Here is a 20130-nt window from a genome sequence, read left to right as displayed (position 1 = left end):
ATCATGTCTCCACCTTCAACCAAGCTATGTCCTTAAGGTGTGTTCAGAAAGAAGACAGTTTTCGCCTTGTGTCATTCATGCGTATGACCCAAGCGGCAACCTCCATGGCTGAAAAATGAAGCCAATGCGGAAGTGCCAAAAACTGCAGTTCCTCAAATGGCCACTTGAGGGTGGCTCCAAAAGTGAGTCAGTCCCCATAGACCCCCATGTTAAAATGCCCAACTTTACAGCAGAAATAAACATGTTTACAGCCTGGTACAAAAAATGGTTTTGGTCTCTATAGCTAATTTCCCCTTTCATGACAACCATACAGGGGGTGAATTTTTATATAACTCACCCATTTAAATTTTATTAAAGCTTAAAGTTATGCATAATTAAAGGCATAGCCACTTTGAGTGACAGGTGGGTGCCATCACAGGCAAGTTGCTGCCACAGCGACAACATTGGTTAGGTAACGTGACCATAGCGTAACCCCAGATTCACAGAATATAGGCATAGCCGTAGCTGTCGCTATTTCAGTGTGTATGAAAGTTAACTGTAACATTTTGGTCCCCTAAAAAAGTCTTGTTCAATGTTTGGTTGTACTAAAAGACCCTCTAAGGAGTCGGATGTTCATTTTTATTCTGGTAAGTACATTTTGTTTTAATGGTTTTAAGCCTGTTTTTTGCTTACGAGAACTAGCATTAGCATTATCGCAGTTAACCATAGACTGTAAATGCACTGTGCTAACCAAGCTAGCAGCTAGCATTAGGGTCAGCTCCACCCTCTCGTTCAAATATGGTCACTTCTGGCTCCAAAAATCCAAGATGGTGACGGTCAAATACAATGCTTCAAAACGGGAGTCAACAAGCCTATGGGTGATGTCATGGTGGTTACATCCATTATTTTTTACAGTCTATGGTTTGGCCACTGGATCACTTGTGTTAATTCGCCCCAAACAGCCAAAATACATTACTGTTCATTTGCTTTAAGTTGGCTAGCAATGGATGCACTGACCATGTCTGTGGGAGAGTTTGTGTGTGTTTGTGTTCAGTTCAGCCTCTGACTGAACTCAGAACTCACCAGAGACTCTGGTTCTTTCTGTTATTTCCCTCCAGTTCCTCTCCCTTTTTCCCTCTCCTCTCTGTAAGTTTTTGAAATACATTCATTAAGCCCTGTGATACATGCAGATTTTTAGCTAAAGTTTAAACATTTTCAACTTGGCGAACACAAATTTATGTCTACTTGTGTCATTTCATGCCGCCCCGAGCAAATTTGTGTCTACTCACATTTTGGCATTGACTTTGTATGTAATTGCATTGCATCGCTTCACATTCTGTCTGAATAAACAGTCGCACATAACTGATCAGCTCCACAAGTGAGATAATTTGTTTAAAGTTTTGTTTTGTAGCCTGATGGATATACTGGCCTAGTTTATATATCAATATACCAATATTTTTTGTAAAATTTCACAATTTGCGCATCTGTAGGCCGATAAGAAATGTCAAAGATATGTTTATAAGTCTCTATTACATACTTTGTCCACCAGACAGTACTGACAAGATTATTTTTATACCAAAAAATGTCCCACTCACCATATATCTTCATCACAATCCTTTAAAAAACAAATTAACAATTTTTAAAAACTTTTTCTCTTTACCAGCATGCAGCTCTGCTCAGTTAATCTTACATCCAAAATGCTGTAATGCAACCAAAACACTTCATACACTTCTCAGGATCAACTATTGTACCAGAACACTGACATTTGTCTCCCAAAAAGAAAACTCTGTTATTTAGAACATAATGACCCAAAAAACATTGACAAAACCTGTTTGTTAGTTGGCCATACCTGTTTTTTGTCAGCAGGTCTATATTTAGACCCATCCACCAAAATGATAGATAAAATTTGATTTCTTATAAACAAAGTTGAAAAAATTAAAATGATTATAAATAAAATAATAAAAACTGTAATAAAAGTAAAATATAAAAACATTATCCTTGACAGTCCCTGTTACATTGTAGTTTGTAACATCAAGTTTATTATTTAAAGAACTGCGGAATGGAAGACAAACACTTCCAGAACCAGCTGCCCCTCCCACTTTGCAATTCTATCAAACCACACTTGCTACACTTGTTACCATGGTAACCAGGGATTTAACCAGATCAACTAGACTGAACCATCTCAATCGCCCCCTGGTGGCTGGCTGCAGTATAGGTCATAAATCCCGCCCTCTCCATGTTAGTGGATGGGACATGAGCCAAACTAAAAAAATCAAAGTACACATCAATTAAATTTTTCCCAAAGATGGTTTCTGTCATTTTAGGTAGTTTTTCTCACGCTGATGTTTGTCCAAGTGCTCATTTTTCTGATAAGTTTGTTTTTAATTAGTTATTTGACAATATAAAAAGGGGGTGTGGCGTCATGATTGACAGCTGTGACAGCCACTCTTAAACCTCCGTCAGGTGGCAGGACTGCTGAAGGGGCGTGTCCCGCAGGCCATCATCCCACCGCCTGACTCTACTGCGTAGACTCTGGCTCCAAATGACGTCACACAAGCAAGATGGCAGCTCCTGGAAAGGAGATATTTTGGCTTCACTTTTGCATAGCAGTAGGAAGTCCACGTCACGTCACATCACGTCGTCCATATTTATATACAGTCAGTGATTCCTAATGTTTTTGCTAACTGATAACAGCCTCAATGCTTCTGATCCTTTGCCATAGCTGCGATCAGTAAATGTTGTGTTAAGATATAACTAATGCAAAATGAACCTTTCAAGTCAACGTCATTGGCCCAAATTACTTTTATGAATTAATGCTACTTAACAATTTACTCATTGGCAGAAGTAATTAGTGACATCACTTGTTACATACATAGACATATTTTGCTTTCAGAGAGACATTTTGACACAAGAGATAACATGTTTTAACACAATATTAGCACAGGTTCAGAGGTATAAAATCAAACTTAAAAGATGGGTTCACAATTTTTTATATATAGTTGTGCTCATAAGTTTACATACCCTAGCAGAATCTGCAAGATGAGTATCATTCCTAGTGTCTATAGTTGTGACCATAAAACTCATTTTTGGTCTCATCACTCCAAATAACTTTGTTCCAGAAGTTTTGAGGCTTGTCTAGGTGCTGTTTGGCATATTGTAAGCTGGGTGTTTTGTGGCGTTGGCACAGTAATGGCTATTTTCTGGCAACTTGACAGCGCAGCCCATTTTTGTTCAAGTACCTCCTTATTGTGCATCTTGAAACTGCAACTGTCAGCTGAAGTTGCATGTGGGTTTTTCTTTGCAATCTGAAGAATTTTCCTGGCACTTGTGGCTGAAATCTTTGTTGTTCTACCTGTCTGTGACTTGGTATCAACAAAACCCTTAATTTTCCACTTCTTTATCAGAGTTTGAACACTACTGATATGCATTTTCAAATCTTTGGATATCTTTTTATATCCTTTTCCTGATTTATAAAGTTCAATTCCCTTTTCTCGGAGGTCCTTGACAGTTTTTTTGCTTTCCCCATGGCTCAGTATCCAGTACAGTCAGAGCAGCCTCGGATGAAATGTGCAGGGGTCTCTCAAGAGCTAAAAAACTCATTGACTATTTATACACAGATACTAATTATAATCAGACAAGTCACAAGTGTGGAAACTTACCCTTCAAAGCCATTTGAACCTGTGTGTGTCAACTTGATGATTGTAGTTATCATTATGATTTAAAAAGGGCAAACACAATTATGTGAAAATAAATGGCTTCACCTGACCACTATCCCTAAATAAAACAAAAGTTTTCAGCGTAATCAGCCATATTTTCCAAAAAAGTCGCCAATATTTCACAAATTCTACCAGGATATGTAAACTTATGAGCACAACTGTATATATGTTTTTGGGCATTTTTTGCCTTTTTTCAACAGTTGACAGCAATGAAGCAGACAGGAAACAAGGGGGAGAGAGAGGGGTATGACATGCAACAAAGGTCCGCAGGTGGATTCCAACCAGGGACATTGTGGTTATGTGGCATGCACTGTAACCATTCAGCTACCATGGTACTCCAGGTTCACAGTTTTTATAAGTTTGAAGGTCCCTCCATAATGCACTTACAATAAAGGGGATGGGGAACAAAATTCACTGTCCTTCTGTGTAAGAATGTATTTAAAAGTTTATCTGAAGCTAATATGAAGCTTCAGCGTCCAAATGAGTCAAATCAAGTAGATATCTTTCAATATTACAGTCTTTTTAATCCCAAAGTTCCTCTTTTTGTTACTATACTTCCACCACAGCTCAACAGGGAAACACTGTCCGAGGAAACACAAAGAGGGAATTTGATGCTAAAAACTGTTCATATGGACACCTGAGTGTTGTTTCAAGACAAACTTGAAAAATTGTGAACCTGTCCTTTAACTTTCAATTCAAATAAAAGTGTATTGTTATTTAACAATGGCAAAATCATATAAATGGTTGAAGAGGAATACATTAGTAACACATTTAGATTATGTGCTGTAAGGAGAGCACATCGTGGGAGGCAATGCTGTGCCATAGATGAAACAGAGAATAAGGGGAATGTTAAACATTAGTAGGTGATTTGTAGTTGAACTTGCCGATCCATCTCATAAATAACATGATGCTCAGAGGTCAGATCTAACAACCAGGTTTCTCATTGTCTGGCAGCCACACTGGTCTGCTTCTCAGTGTTCATCGCAGCACCTGGTCAAGTTATCACAAGGTCATTAGTATGGACTACAACTATGTAAACATTCATCCAAAGTCATAAAAGTAAAGTGTCTAACAAAGATTGTCTTTTCATATAATTTTTTGCCTAAGGTGTGAAGTGATAGCTGATGTTTATTTAGTTTCTTTAGGTGTATTGTTTGAAGTTAGGACCATGTCTGAACGTCTGTAAACCATTGTCCACAGCTTGGGGTGTGTGTTTGTGTGTGTGAATAGGTACATGTGCTTGTGATTTTCCATGCTGTGTATCTGGGAGTGATACTGCATGGCTCATGGATGTGGTTACTTCTTTGGTGTCCTGCTGCTACCGTTTACTGGAATGGCTCTCACCTTCAGTGTCTTTATGGTGGTTTTTATCAAATTAAGTATATTTTTTATTGATATATACAGTACAGTACACATAAAGTGAATATAAAAGTCTGACAGAGCAGAAAACATTTTAACGGACAAGATCCTCTCCTCTTAGAAAGAATTATTCTTTTTCAAATGGATACTTCCAACAGGATGAAGTAGCCAGCCATGTCACAAAGAAGGCATGGTAGAATTTTTTTTTTTTTTTGAGATGAGTCCAATGACTTCAGTTTATTGAGATATTCTGCACAGCCTCCAGGTCTCTCCCCCCAGGATGAGATAGAACTGTAGGTTCACAGCATGAATACATGACAACATACAAATCTGCAGGAAATGCTGGTGTGACTAACCTTAATAAGGTTTGTTTGAGCACCTTTTTGAATCCACGCCTTTTAAAGAATTTAGTTTGTAAGGCAGACAATTCTGCAATTTTTTTTCATGCTAAATGTCACCAGCCACATCATAACTGGCTGAAGTTTGAGTTTCTCAACTTGGATGTGTTGTCTGCCAACTCCAGAATGGCCCCATTTATCTGGACTGCTCATCCATTGAAGCATTACCGGAAAAGGAGCAGGAAGCATCCTGGTCTGGCTAAGATGACAAAAAACTCAGTCACTCCTCTACATGTTCAGTTCTGTCCAGTCATTCTTCAGACTGCTGCATAATCTGTATCACGCAGACTTAGATGTCAGTGGGAGGTAGTGGACCAATCCATCAATCCCACAGTACCTCTAGAAACTTTTATTTTTGTCACAGTCTATGATCTGTAAATGCACACAGTAAGAATGTACTGTGTACAAAGAGTAAACATCAAAAACATTTAGAATATGAAACCACAAGAAGAAAGAGGACAACGTGGGACGAATACACACAAAATATATACAACTACGTTTTTGTCAAGACTACGGAGGTATAGGTCTTCATGGGTCCAAAATTTTAGACCCAGTCTGAAACAGACCCCATGCCAAAGCCAACCCAGACCTGATGTGCATTCATTCATTTTAAAAAAGAGACACTCAGTCCAACAGGAACCTGAGCACAGGCAGGCCTGGATCCAAATCGACTTGAGGATAATGAGACCTTACTGACCAGAACAGACCAGATCCAAACAGACCAAGATAGAGAGAGAGCACCATCAGTGATGATTTGGATACACCATGTGATCAGAGATGATGCTGCCCACTTGGGTATGAACACACAGCAATATAAGATACCCTGCCCAACTTAACTACACTAAAGGTCATTAAAGGTGCTGGTTACAAGGAGGAGACTGCCCATATAACTTTTGGTTACCAGGGTGACCCCAGTTCTCTGAAAACCGAGTGAGGTATCTCACTATGGGGGAAGCTCCTTCTGGTGTGACCAATCCTGAAGCTCCAATACTACCACGTCTATCGGGAAACAGAACAGTCATCTTGAGTAGCAGGGACCAGCCTCTTCCTAAACTGGGGTTACCTTGATAACCAAAAGTCCTATTTCAAACCTTGCTCTGTATCTCAATATGGGAGATGTGGCCCACTCTCAAATTGCATGCTCCAAAGCCCATATCACTTCAACCCAGAAGAGTCGACACCACAAGCCCTCCCCATGGGCCTGCACACAGTTAACATGAACCTACACTCAGGACTGAGTGTGCCAGTGAAGTTGCCATCATGTCCAGGCAGTAAAACTGAATAAATGTGTGTGGGGATGCCCAACTATCAGCGGCACAGATGTCATTCACAGAAATGCCCCTGAACAGGGCCCATGAGGTGGCCATGCCCCTGGTGGAATGAGCCCGCAGGCTCTAAGGGGGCTGCAGTCCACAACTCTCATAAGCCAGAATTATAGCCTCCACCACCCAGTGTGACAGGCGCTGGCGAGTCAGAGCCCTCCCTCTGTGAGAAGGGGCCCAAAGCTGGTTCCTCTAATTAAATTCCTTAGTACTGTCCAAATAGATGCATAAGGCTCTTATGGGACAGAGTGAATTAAGCTGCCTCTCACTCTCCTCTGCAAAAGGTGGTGGATGAAAGGCAAGCAGCTCCAATGTGGGGAAGCTAGAGGAAGACTCGCTAACTTTAGGCACAAAAGCAGGGTTTAGACACAACATCACCTTCCCATAATCAGGGGAAAACTGCAAGCAGGATGCGTGCACAGACAATGCATGTAATTCACTAAACCATTTGGTTGATGTCAGTGCCAGTAACAAGATAGGTTTTAGAGAGAAACTTTAAGTCACCACACTCCAAGGTGTCACATCTTGCCAGGACTTTCTGTTGTTTTTGGACTCTTTGTGTTTTTGTTCTTTTGGGTTCCTGTGTTCACTCTGTGTGTCTACTGATGTCAGTTCTTCTTCATGGTTATTGAGCCTGTTAAGTTTTCTGTTCGCAGTCCCTGTGTCCCTAGCTGCCTTTCTCCACTAGTCCACCAGAGACCCTCAGCTTTTTCCCTGTGATGTTAAGTCTGCACTGAGTGGAAGATAGATAGATAGGATAGTATTGTATTGAAGGACCCCTTGAGATATTATTGCTTATTGCAGTTAACCGTTGTCCTGACATTGAGTTTGTGTACATTTTAGCATGCAGAGCTGGAGTAGTGCTTTTGCCTTCACATGATTCAGTATAGGTTTGCATGTCCTAGTTATCTTGCAGCCCATTTGGCTCTGTGCAGTGGCTCAGTATGTTTTGTTTGCATTTGGGGCCTTCTTGAGTCTGGTTGTGTTTTCTGGGTTTTGGTTTTCTGTTTGCTCTGTTCCCCTCCTGTGTTCCTTCATTCCTTCTGTGTTCATGTGCTCTTCCTCTCACCTGCCTTGCATTACCCTCATTAGCCCTGCCATGCGCTGTGTTTTCCCCACACCCGCCCTAGATCAGTCTCTTCAGCCCTGCCCTGCTCCCAGTGTCTTCCCAGCCTATCAGCTCCCATCCTGCCCTAGTGTCTTGTCACCTGTTTCTCATTGTCTGATAAGTTTAGTTTGTATTTAAGGTCTGGGTTTCAGTTGAGTCTTGAGTCAATGAAGTGATGCAAATTACTGAAGCAAAGTTATTAAACTATATTTATTATGTAGAATGAAAGTTGAAAGTACAATTTGGGACAGTTGCAGGACAAAAGTTAATTTTGTGCTCTGCGACCTGGCAGCGGAAGTAGCAGCAAGGGTGGCAGAAGACTTTTTGCCCCAGTGCTTTTGGCCCTGGGCACCATGCTGGTGGGTTGTTGGCTGCTCAGGTGTCTGGAATTAGGGGCTTATGAAGCTCTCGCTGCACCCTCTCACTTCCATTGCTTGTTGTCTTGCGGGAAAGGCAAGGATCGAAGGCATCCCCTTGCTTCTTCCTCAGGTCTCTAGCCTGCTGCATAGAGGTAACAGCCTACCCAAATAAGTCCTTAGCCCATGACGAGTCAAACGGGGAATCCATTATGACCTGCTTATCCTGGTCCAGCAGGCTGGAGAAATTTAGCCACAGCAATCTCCACCCCACCACAGCCCTGAACTGAACCTCTAGACACACAGAGAGTAATGTCCATAACGACACATATCTCCGAAAAAGCCACACTTACAGACTTATGCAGTAACCTCAATGTGCTAGCTTGTTCTGTAAGCAGTCAGAATCAGGTAGAAGTCAGCCAACACAACACCACCCACCTGAACCAATAATAAATTAACCTTTCTTAACAGAAAGAAATACAAAACCTGACACCAGCTATCCACAATTGGTGACTACCTTGAGTCCTTTCTCAGACTACCTTGCATTGCAAAACAGGACGGGCTGGCCCATGCAACTCAAGATGATTGGTCTGTCTCCCAACAGACATGGTGGTATTGGAGCTTCCATGTTTGGTCACACCAGAAGGCACTTCCCCAGTAGTGAGATACCGAACGAGGTTTGAAAGAGAACCATCTTTGTGTCTTTTCCTTTAAAACATGGTCATTTATACACTTACTTTGGCATTCAAATAGCTCTCCACTTTTGCTTCAGTCTCATCACAAAGGTCCCATCTCTAGACACTTATCCCCTTTCATATGAGTTAACATGCTGTGATTCTCATCAATTACGCGTATTGCTGTTGGGCCCAAGCACTCCTGTGACTGCAGCCATATTCTGTCATCAATTTCCTCAAGCAGCTACTGTGAAATGTAAATCACTCCCTTAATTTGTACTGAATTAGCATTTTGATTACCTTTGCTAGGCCTTGCCTGTGTACTCACAGCCGCTTTTAGTCATAGTTACTCTCAGGAAATGACTTTTAGATTAATGAAGTTTGTTCAAGAGGAGCTGTGTTCAGCAACCTCAAACCTCATTGATGGGTGAAGGGGAAAATCACAGTGCAGGAAATCAGCTGAGTGCTGGCTAGGAAATGTCATGCTCTATATTTTAATTTTTTAACTTTTCTCCTCCTTATTATTTCACTTTCTCATTTTCTTAAGGTGTCTGAATATTAGATCCACCTCAGCCAAACCTACTAAGGCAACAAAAGCTAAACCAATTGGCCCGATGTTGCCATTGCATTAGCCACTTTTTGATTTGATCCACCTGTCGTAGACGCAAAACTCTTTATTTCCCAGTTTCACTGTCGCAACCTGCATCAGATACACATTATCACCATACTCATATTTGGATTTTTTTTTTGTTTGTTTTTTTTGTTTCCAGTTTTGTTTCGAGTTTCCTTACTTGAATGCATTGTTTGCCTAACTTCAGTAAGTTACACCTCCATTAAATGTAGATCTTTGCCCTAAATGGCCTTAAAGTGTTTTGTGAGCATGGCCCCTGACATCATAAACAAAACTGAACAGTTGAAAAGCATTTTGCCTAACTGACAGTGAGGTAAGGTTCTTGCAGCATTTGAACGGGTGCCACTTGCAGCAGTGTTAAGGCCTCAGTGTGCTTATGGGATTGTCTAACAGTGTCCCCTTTTCTGACAGCAGAATCAGAGGGCAACTTTCCAAAACAGTCATGCCTGCTTTATGCAGAGATTGATCAGCTAAACAGAGTTGTAAAAGAAGGCAGGGTTTGAATTTCTCACTCAAGCTCTCTAATTATATCACTTTTAGTGTTTAAAACCAAGTGCAGCATCATATAAAAAACTGTGAGAAAGTGTGTGCCATTATCCCCATTTGTATGATTTATCAAGTCAACACAATGTTTTCTAAAAGATACAATATTCTTGGAGGGAAATCAAGGAGGCAGCAGGATACAACTGAGAAGAGGCTATGATGGCAGGCTTTCCACCCTGCCCTGGAGTGTGACCATCAGAAACTGATCCCACAACCAGAGGCATTTAGTCTCAGGTTTCTGTATGGAGCATGGTTGCAACTAATGATTTTGGAATTTTATTTTTGGCAAATAGTAGGGTCCTACGTGATGATTTAGGTTGAGATCACATAGAAATCATTACAAGCGTCGCTTTAATTTTACTAATTTTACTCTTTTCTATTTGATCCTAAGGCCATGTTGGATGTAGCTGCCAATGAGGGCTGGCTCGTTACAGCTCTCAGTATCTGCAACCTGGTGCAGATGATTGTCCAAGGCCGCTGGCTGCATGACTCCTCATTACTGACACTGCCACACGTAGAGCAACAGGACCTCTATCTGTTCAGGTAAGCAACTGGTACAGCTATAATGTCCACACAATCCTCACAAGATGGCAGGAAGCGTGGGGTAGGATTTGTTTTGATGCTGCCTCATGAATCAGAATCTCCCACTTCTCTCTCTCATCTCATCACGCCATAGGAAATGGGCAAACAGGAAGGGGAGGGGCAACACAGGAGGCTATAACGGGCCAATCGAAGGACTTCCTGAGCTGATAGCTGCTTGCAACGGAAAGGAAAGCCTTTTTGCTGCTATAGTCGGCCAAGAGTTTCAATCGAGTCAGATTTCCCAGGTAAGATGACAAATATTATCAGAACAGGAGCACATTGGTAATATGAGTGTCCATCCTTGAGTATGTCGATTTACTACGGAAATAAAGGAAACCACAAAAACAAGATCATAAACGCCTGTTCCCACATTTAGTGCATGCGAATCACACACACTATCTCTCACACACACTTTTATCAGTGACGTGCCGTGAGCAGTCTTGCCACTGCGGTCCCAGATACCTCCAGGATCCCCAATTACAGCTCCATTGATAGGGTTTACAGCTCCAATTTAAGTGCTAATTGCAGCAGTAATGAGAGTGTCCGGGCACGACAGCAGGCCCTGTGGCTTCACCCAATCAGTATCCCTGCTTCCCTCCTTTCGCACCTTTACACCCCCACCACCCTTGCCCCCCCCTCCCTCAGTGTGGCGGCCTCTCTAATTAAATAATTAGATGTGCAGCAGCGTTCCTGTCTGACTTGCTCAGGCAGAGTAATCCTCACATAAATAGCTTTTGCCGGGGAAATCAGAGAGGCTTTTCTCTTCCCAGCTCTCAATACACTGCCATACAAACGCACATGCACACACACATGCACACACACATCCTCTTTCACCTGTGTGTTTTTTCAGTCACTCTCCCTGCCTTATCTTTTTTATATATCTTATGCACTTCTAGTGGTGGAGCTTTTGGGCAGCCGTTTGAAATAAATGTTCAATTCTCCATGAAAACACAGGAATCAAGCTTTTATCAATCAGCAGCCTGTGATATGAGAAACTTGGAGGAATGGGCTGACATCTCATTACTACAGCTTTGAGATTTATGTGCTAAGTGGGACATTAAATTTTTAATTTGACACAGTTGTACTTGAAAATCCAGAGGCCATATGCACAAAATATCATATCGTAGCTAAATGGCCTTAAAAGCTGAAGAGTTGGTTTCACTACCAGCATGCTTTGTGAATTACATCAAACATCTATGAGTTTTTCCTAACTTGATGAGTGAAGAGCTACTTTTAGGTTTAATGTGTTTTATGAATACAACCTCTGAATTCTACCAGCCAATAAAATCACCTGCCACTTTTTAAAATAACTGTTACATGATACTGTAACAGGCCCTTTATCACTTTACTTCATGTTACTTTAATGGCCATGTGACCAGAGCTTGTGTAATTTGTTTTCAATACAGCATGGGAAGACTGAGTGTCAATAGCACAACATAGAGACAGTCTTAACATATTACACAATGAATAATAAACACAATAAGAGATGCATTTCTGGACACAATCACATTTAATTGTGACTCGTATAAACTTTATTTGTACACATTTTTTAACACCAGACATGCAAACAATAAACAAACCTTAAGAATTTGATCCATACACTTAAAAGTTTTACATAATTGGTCATTCATGCAACAAGGTAAAGTATATCCATAAGTAATTCCAAGTGATTTAGTGCAAGTGCTGCAGTTACAGTGAAGTCAGATGGGTTTACTTGTTACTATAGTGTGTCAGCTTCTCTGTTGTATTAGAAACTTGTATTGTATTGGAGACAGCTGTTGCAGCTTTGTCATTCTATCAGAAGAAGTTGGATAGTTATTCTTCTGTTTCATAACATATATTACTAAAAAAGCTCATTTGAATGATACATACAGTCCTAACTGAAAAAAAATGCTTTAATACTTGAGTCTTGAGTCTGGACTCTATCTGTGATCTTCTTCTTCTTCCTCCCTGGTCAGGCGTGGTCCTTCCTGAGTCATCTCCCAGTGCTGGAGGTCGGGATGAGCGTGAAGGGCTGGTGGGAGGAGAGCCAGGAGCAGACGGAGCGCCCCTTGCCCGCAGCAGGAGCCAACCTGAGGGAGGATAGCAGCTGGCTGGACGTCCATGCTGACCAGGAGTACGTTCTGCAGGTGTCACTGAGACGCATCAACACGGGCCAGCAGAGGGTCAGTATGGCTATTTAGACAGTCCAACACTCTATCAAGTGACTGTAATGTATCATTATAATGCAGGGGTGGCCAACCAGTCGAGCATAAAAAGCCAAAAAAAACCCACACCATGCACACTACACTACTGACTTATAGGCCTAATGACATAATACATTGCCAAACAGTTTTCATAGCTCTTTTCTTACCTTGGTTTACTCAGTGGGACTCTTGGCAGTCTGTGTTTCCCATAATCCTTTTCAGGTCTGGCTTGTACTCAGTTGTGGCCACTCAGAACAGCTCTTTTACTCGTGTCTGTAAGAGCAGAGCGATGTTCTGATTTGACTTGTTTCAGTGTAGAAAAAAACGGATTCACAGACGTAAGTTGATATAAACATTGACATTAGCTTGAGTGCAGCCTGTTTAACACTGGAATGTCTGTCTGTGGATGTAATTTTCCAAAACTCTGTGGTTCCTTCTCTCAAATCACATATAATTCTTTCATCCGCAGAAAGTTCAGTCATCTCCAACTGGGATGTTGCTTCATTTGCCTCTAAAGGGGGCTTTCAAACAATCCAATTCAGCAGTGAAAGGGTTGATGAGGAATGCCACTGTGGCTGCTTTCGCTTCAGGTTGCAGAATCTGTCCTCAAAACTCTGCAGCTGCAGATTTTCAACCTGTGTTGCGTAGCATGCAGCGCTCCCTTATGAGACCTCAGCTGCTTCTCCACTCGCCTTCAACAAGGAGGGAAAATGTGTGAGCTCTCCCTTTTGAAGATGGGTCTGGAAGAGCTTGAGTTTGCTGACAAATGTGAAAACACTTTGCACCAGGTGCATCCCTTTAAAGAGATTCAGACTAGATTCAGTTTGTTCAGATGATGCAGCATGTCGACCAGAAACCCCAAATCTGTCTAGTTTTTTCCGACACGATGTCGAGCAGCTCCTCCTTCCTTAATTGTGCAGTCTTCTAACACAGACCGTACAAATATCGCCAACTGTGGCTTATCTTGAATGTCACAAGACTCATATATAACTATGTTTCAGTTGAGTTGTTAATATCCCATATTCTGTGTTCAGCGGTGTGCTGTGACAGCTGCAGGTCTGACACAGAACACTTCAAATTGTCATTTTCAGGAGTGAAGACAGCAACAACATCTCTGAGGCACTTCTTCACAAATTCCCCTTCACTGTACAGCTTTTTAGTATGAGCAGTGTTCCAGCCACCTGATATGATGCCATTGTGACCGAGCTTCATAAATTTTCGAAAAAACTGAGTCTGCTTCTCTCACAGATGTTTCAACGCGTTTACCTTGTGCTCGCCCAGTTCACTGCCTTTGGGAAACTGTTTCCCAAATTTAAATGTATTCTATAGCCACAGTAGCAGCCTTGTGACCTGGCTTTCACATCAGACTTGCATACAGTTTGCAGAGAAGGCCATTATTCTCTTAAATCTCTGAGTGGAGTGCTATGTTCAAATTAAACTTTGGTGAACTTTGACTCGCAAATATGTGCTGTCATCAAACATCAACCAGTTTAGACCTTTGGAGAAGTTAAACTGGAGCAAGAATTTGACAACATTCCATGCACTGCTCCTCCGTGAAATAAAAATAGAATTCTTTGTTCAGGTTGCTTTGTATGTTCACCTCAGATGCAGTTCTGAAAGATATACTGTCCTCAGTAGAGAGGAGCATTTCTATGAATCAGTCAGTTATTATTGAGTTTAAACAAATAACAACTATGATACAGTGATGTACCATAAAACCACACACTTTTTTATGAATCACATTGCTTCATCAGCTGTGTAATGTTGCACAGCATTACTGTGTCATCCAGAAATCACTTTAATGCACGTCAGCTGGGATCATGTTCACTGTAACTGTACATAGTGTGTCTGTGTGTTTCAGAGGAGGCAGGACAGTAAGGCTCAGGCTCCCAGGTTCCCCAAGGTGAAAGATGAAGGCTGGTTCCTGGTCATGGGTGAGGTGGATCACAGAGCGCTGCTGGCTGTCAAACGAGTGGGATACGTGCACAACCACTCAGCCGTGTCCCTGGCCTTCTACACACCAGAGAAGACTGGAAAGTAAGAAACCGTCCCAGAAGGAAAGAAATAAGTCCTACATAAACACAAGCTCTCCTAACACTCACTGTGGATTTATACAGAGTGAGAGGAAACACCAGCGGGCCAGTTTCAGCTCAGACTGGTTGAACTCATTATCCTGATAGATAGATCTCACATCTTTATAGTCAAACACTTTCACCTTCATTTCACATTTTATGACAAGTTTGCAGGCAGTGACGTGGTTCCTACTGGTCTGTTACAAACAGAAATCTCAGTCAGTTTTATGCCTCCTGATCTGTGAACACTGTGCTTTCAGGTGTATCTACACACTCTACCTGATGAGTGACAGCTACCTGGGTCTGGACCAACAGTACGACATCCACCTGAACGTCAGACCTGCCAGCATCGCTGCCCAGGTCAACACAGAAGTGTTCGATTCAATGACTGAGCTGTCCCTCAGCTGAGGCCTCGTCATCATCATCATCATCACAGACAGCAGCAGCAGCAGAACAGATCAGTGATCAGCAGATGAGTGTGATGAATCTGACACACAGTGACTGTGTTCCAGAAGAACTCGCTCTGTTACATGTCACTGATCTGTGATGCTTGTTGCATTCTTCTTTTTCTCACCTTGCCTGGTCTACTTTTGCTTTATTTAGTCATTTCCATCATTTTGCAGTGACTTTCTCTCCCTGCTTAAAACTTCTATTTTATAACTGCATTGCATTCTGGTCTATTAAAGCAAAAACAATAACATGATTTGAATGTTTTAGTTCACTACTGTCTACTGTCTTAACCTCTACCTGGCTGCGTCCCACTGCCTTCCTGATGTCGTGTCAAATGAAAACACTTGGCCAATCACCTAGTGGATCTGTCTGAAACCACCTTATCCCAGATCCAACTGTGTGAAAGTGTGTTTCAGACTCTGTTAGACGATCTGACAAGCACTCCCTCTGAAGCATTAAGGTCAGGAATGACGCTATGTTGCATTGTGGGTAGGAGGTACAGCTTCAGCTACTACCTTGAAGTGTGACAGACATTAACCAGCAGAGCAGCCACTACTATCTGTATGCTACTGTAACCTGTCATAGCAAACTAGACTCACAACAAAACAATTACTCAAAAATAAATAATTAAATCTCACTCATGCATCATGTGCTGCTATAGTATGTGAAGAATTCATGTGTGAGACTAACAAAGAAGACGGTACGCTAAGTTTCCCACAAAAGAGTAAGAAAAAGTTGACAATATAATGGATGAACTTCAACAATCATAAACCTTTCATGCAGTTGCTTTTAGGCAGTACTTCAGTGTCAGTCCATACTACTGCTGCACATTGTTTCATGACAACAGAGTGTTGAGATGTGGCCAGAATGCATCATGCTTTACACTTTCAACCTCACTGACAACACAGCTGCAATGAAATGCTCCATGTGACTCAATGAGGATGTTACCTGTTGTTTAGCCTTTGTTTATATGACCACAAACTGATGAATGGAAACAGACTTTTCTTTAAAAAGACAGCAGTAAACAGAAACAGACTCTTGAAAAAAAGAGACAGAAACACACCAAAGACATTCATGGACTAAGACTAAATGGCCTTATGGGAAAAAAGGGTTATATGGGTGGAATGGGTTTGGTGGATTCAACATATTTAGAGTCTGATTCCGTTATAAAATCTTAATTGAGACATTGATCCAAAGATAAAACACTCAGTGTGTTGTTGGTTGTTTGGGGGGACAGTCTATGTCATCTCCTGGAGTAGATTTCAGTGCAGGTGTGTGAAACATGCGTCTTCACCCAGGATCGCCAAACTGTCACATCTGTTTCATCAAATAAATCTCCTCCTCCTCCTCCTTTGTAGAAATCTTCCTCAGTTTCTCAGATGTGTCTTCAACTGAAAACTACCTCCAGAAGTTGATCAGACACTTCAGTCACTGAGGCAGTATGTAGAGAAATGTGACCAAACAAACATGAGGCAGCAGAACCAAACTGCATGACGGAACAGATGAGTGTTCCCACTTGAGTTTTTGAGAACACAAATGTGCAATGGTTGGAATTTTGAAATGTGTATCATCTGATTCGTCTACTGCTTATAAATCTTTTGAATGTGTAGATCATCTCCCAAATAAAAACATGACTTCACTTGAACTGATCCTGATCCTTCTTCTGGCTGCACAGCTGAGCTATTTGTCCATTTTTGTCTGACTGAGGTTCTGCCTTTCTGCCTCTCACCACATATATATCATTTGACCTAAATGACTGAGAATCTTCATCGGCAAGACCGACCATAAAACATTGGCTATGTCAGAGGTGAGCTACCTGCGTCTTGCAGACTGTCAGTAGCACTGTGTGCAGAAAATAAACCATAATTCAGAGAGCTCCAGCAAAAAAAAAACTCAGCAAAAAAGTCCAACCTGGCTCAGCTTTTCCCACAATGCAATGCTACGTCATCCAGCAACATACTTTCTCAACCAATCAATCCATACAAGCGCACATTTCTGGAAGATGACTTTGTAATAGGAAGAGGATAATTCCACTGTTTGCGTGGCAGTGGTCCAGATGGAGGACGACTGTCACTGTGATAACTTTCCAGGGTTGTAAAATCCTGTCATGGTTTTACAAACCTCTGGTCAGAGGTCTGGTGTCCGATAACCTCTCAGGGGTGTATTTCTACTCAAACAGCACGCCCACACCAACTCAGCCCTGGGCTTTTTTTTTTTTTTTTTTTTTTTTTTTGAAGCAGTAATTTTCGATGTGAACGCCCCCAGGAAGAGCTTTACAAACACATATGGTCATTATTTTATTTTGGCTAAAATAAAACATTAAAAAATTCAAACTGAATTTTTTTAATCATTTAATTTAATAATTCAGAATTCAAATTTTAAAACTTGAATGAAATGAAATAGCATGTAGATCATAATGTTGAGAGATAAAGTTTACAGAAAAGATTTATCCCTCCTCACAAAAGTGACACTTTTTTGGTGTTGTGGTTGCTGTAGTTTTGGTTGTCTTTGGTTGGATGCACTGGGGGAGAATAAATTCTAATCCTGGCTACATCCCTGATAAGCAGATAAAGAGTAAAACATTGTCATGTGCACCAGGCAGTGTAAACAGAGTTAAACCCAGACCAATCAAATGACTCTAGCTGAGTTCAGTATGGCAGGATGTCCCATCTGCACAGAGGGAAACCTCTAATACATGAACCTGCTGGGGGCCTCTATTAAACCCCCACTTCTCCCACTCAATGTACACTTGATACATGTTTTCTAAACTGGAATACTGCCTTCTAGCAGGTTTACTGTTTGGTAATTAAACACATTCATTTAGACATAGGCAACACAAACTGAATTAATGAGGGTACTGGGATTTAACACAGAGACGTTACAGTCTTTTTAGAGCCAAAGTTCCTCTTTTTGTTACTATACTTCCACCACAACTCAACAGGGAAACACTAACTGAGGAAACACAAAGAGGGAATTTGATGCTAAAAAGACTAAATGTGTCAGATATCTACTTGATATGACTAACTCAGACTGATGAAGACTCATATAAGCTTCACATCTACTTTTAAATGACTGTGTGGACACACTGGATTTTGTCCCCCAATCACTTCCATTGAAAGCAAATTTGAAGGATCTTTTAATAGTCAGTATGAACAAGATGAATGATTACAGCGAGGTGTTTATATGGACACCTGACTGTTGTTTTAAGACACACTTGAAAAACTGTGAACCCATCTTTTAACTTTCAATTGAAATAAAAATGTTGTTATTTATGATGATTATGTTCTGTAAGGTTTAGTAGTGCATATTTCCCCAAAAACAGTGTAATTAAATTAGTAAAAACTAGTTGACACACATTAAGACTGGAGATTGTGGGCCCTCTGGATTTGCAAACCAGGCAAAGCCCTTTGGCCCTTAGACCCTCAGGGGCCCCAAAAGTGGCAAGGCAGCATTCTGGTCTAGCTGCATGAGTTAGATTTTTGGGACTCTGGACAAAATGCACTAGGAAGGAAATGTGTGTGTCGGGATCAGGGATACAGGGTCTCTAGTGGGTTCATCTGCTGCAGGGCAGTTGCCTGCTTTGCCCTTTGGAAAGTCCAGCCTTGGGATTACATCATCATCATCATCATCAATTAAATTATTGGTTCATGAAAATCCAAATATGATGTCAGGTGTTGTGATCCTGAAGGAATTTATTTACTTTTCATTTCGGCCTAACTACTTTGATGAAACATCATTCTCAGCCTCAGGCATCTCAGAAACACGTGAAGATAACTGCAGTGAGGATGTGTGTTCTTATATGTGTATCTATAATATTAAGAAAAAGGCAGTGAAGACTCGATCTCTTAACAATATAAACAGCTTGTTGTGACCCCAAGCAGTCCGTCCTGACTGCTTGGGAACTTAATCATATGGAGTATTTTTCGATCATCATATTTTCCACAGACTCAGTCTAATTACCAGTAAATTTAGAGTTGAAGCGAAGGTTAAACCAGCGTCAACCATTCCGTGCGCCTGCAGCATCCCGGATGATTTTCTCACCGCAGGCTGGATCCCATTACCGAGCTGCCGCACTGACTGCAGCACAGGCAGGGAGAGCTCTGCCATCTCCATCCTGCGCTGCGCGGGCTGGAAGAGAAAAGACAGCAGCCTGGAATTTAAGCTTACTTTGTATCAGCATGAAAACAATTTGCTCTAAAAAAAAAAAAAAAATAGAATTATATACATACACATTTCAATAATATGGTGAATTATGGTCCATGTGAAATGTAATACAGTGTGAATTCCTTGATTTACAAACTTGATTTAAAATGTACAGTCTGAAGGTCGCTTTAGAAAAACACTGAAAATATGAATATGATACTGACCTGTAGACCTGTAGCTACATGTTGTCATAATGAGCACAATAAATAATATATTATTATATTCTCTTATGTGATGATAATATACTGTAGATGTTTCTGAACATATTGCCAAGAAATTCAGATGTAACATTTGTTTACTTCTGTGTACAGAACATGAAGGTCTTCATGCGTCCTGCTTCAGCTGATGAGATAAACAACTCTTTAGAATATGCATAATATTTCACTTTTCATTTCACACAGGTTTAAAACTAATGTCGAACTGAATATTAGCTGTAAAGTCAGTATAAACATATAAACATCGCCTTGAGTATGTAAGTAGCTACACACTAAACACCATAGTCATCAGCAGTGCTGAGCAGCGTGTGAAGGACTGTGTGTATGTTCCCTACA

General features: G+C 41.1%; 1 protein-coding gene and 1 long non-coding RNA gene across 2 annotated transcripts in view; one reads left to right on the top strand and one right to left on the bottom strand.

Annotated features, from left to right (window-relative positions):
- ascc3 (activating signal cointegrator 1 complex subunit 3) overlaps positions 1-17021 on the top strand; it is a 173381-nt gene extending 156360 nt beyond the window's left edge. The window contains exons 38-42 of the mRNA XM_067602507.1: positions 10478-10629; positions 10763-10913; positions 12627-12833; positions 14716-14891; positions 15187-17021. Of these exons, the coding sequence (XP_067458608.1) occupies positions 10478-10629; positions 10763-10913; positions 12627-12833; positions 14716-14891; positions 15187-15334 (834 nt within the window). The 3' untranslated portion in view covers positions 15335-17021. The remainder of the gene's footprint in view (positions 1-10477; positions 10630-10762; positions 10914-12626; positions 12834-14715; positions 14892-15186) is intronic.
- Positions 8065-8848, bottom strand: LOC137191982 (uncharacterized). Its single transcript, XR_010930475.1, has 2 exons — positions 8756-8848; positions 8065-8524 (listed from the first exon to the last, which is right to left on the bottom strand). It is a non-coding gene; the product is annotated as an uncharacterized lncRNA (long non-coding RNA).
- Positions 17022-20130: the final 3109 nt, after the last annotated feature.

The sequence above is a fragment of the Thunnus thynnus genome, chromosome 10 (genome assembly GCF_963924715.1).
Source record: "Thunnus thynnus chromosome 10, fThuThy2.1, whole genome shotgun sequence".
NCBI lineage: Eukaryota > Metazoa > Chordata > Actinopteri > Scombriformes > Scombridae > Thunnus > Thunnus thynnus.
The sequence above is the reverse complement of the archived record's forward strand: the minus strand, read 5'-3'. Positions and strand labels throughout refer to the sequence as shown.